This window comes from Wasmannia auropunctata, unplaced genomic scaffold (assembly GCF_000956235.1).
Source record: "Wasmannia auropunctata unplaced genomic scaffold, wasmannia.A_1.0 LD336095.1, whole genome shotgun sequence".
Taxonomy (NCBI): Eukaryota; Metazoa; Arthropoda; class Insecta; order Hymenoptera; family Formicidae; genus Wasmannia; species Wasmannia auropunctata.
In genome coordinates this window covers 3,888,140-3,888,740 of record NW_012026795.1, presented here as the reverse complement: position 1 = coordinate 3,888,740, position 601 = coordinate 3,888,140, and the positions used below count along the sequence as shown (strand labels likewise).

At 33.6% G+C, this 601-nt stretch overlaps 1 protein-coding gene across 1 annotated transcript in view; it reads right to left on the bottom strand.

The window, feature by feature from the left end:
• Positions 1–250: 250 nt before the first annotated feature.
• Positions 251–601, bottom strand: part of LOC105462825 — a 9,167-nt gene continuing 8,816 nt past the window's right edge. Inside the window, exon 4 of the mRNA XM_011709672.1 lies at positions 251–520. Within this exon, the coding sequence (XP_011707974.1) occupies positions 251–520 (270 nt within the window). The remainder of the gene's footprint in view (positions 521–601) is intronic.

Sequence of the window (601 nt, the reverse complement as noted above, 5' to 3'; positions counted from 1 at the left end):
TAAGCCTATATGTCAACCGGCGTCCTCTATCCGGAGATAGGACTGACTCCACCATGTAATAAACACCAAAATATTAAGGCTATCGTAAGAAAAAGAAAGGGTGTATAATGATCGGGAAATGAGAAGAGTCATAAAAATAATATTTGTTCCCCATCATACTAAACGATTGTTGATTTACAAAAAAAAATGCCAAACAATTTTTAATAATGCGGAAAGAAAGAAAATAATATTCAAACTGCAAATACATAAACTATTCTTGAGATGAGTAATCAAGTGATGACGATGACAATGAGGTGTTCGATAATGACATACTTTTTCTATTAGAAGTGCTTTGTACACTATCTGATAATGTAGTGTTCGATAATGATGTACTTATTCTATTAGAAGTGCTTTGTACACTATCATTGTCGCAAAGGGCGATTTTTTTAAATTGATCACTTTCCTCTTGATGCTCAGGTAATATTTCTTTTGTGGATAATGATGTTTCATCTGATGTTTCTGGTGGTGTGACTTTGTCCTTCTGTTATGCTTTTATATCTTCATCGTTTCGTTCTCCTAATGAGAGTGCTTCACTATCCTCATCTAGTTGGTTGTTCTAATG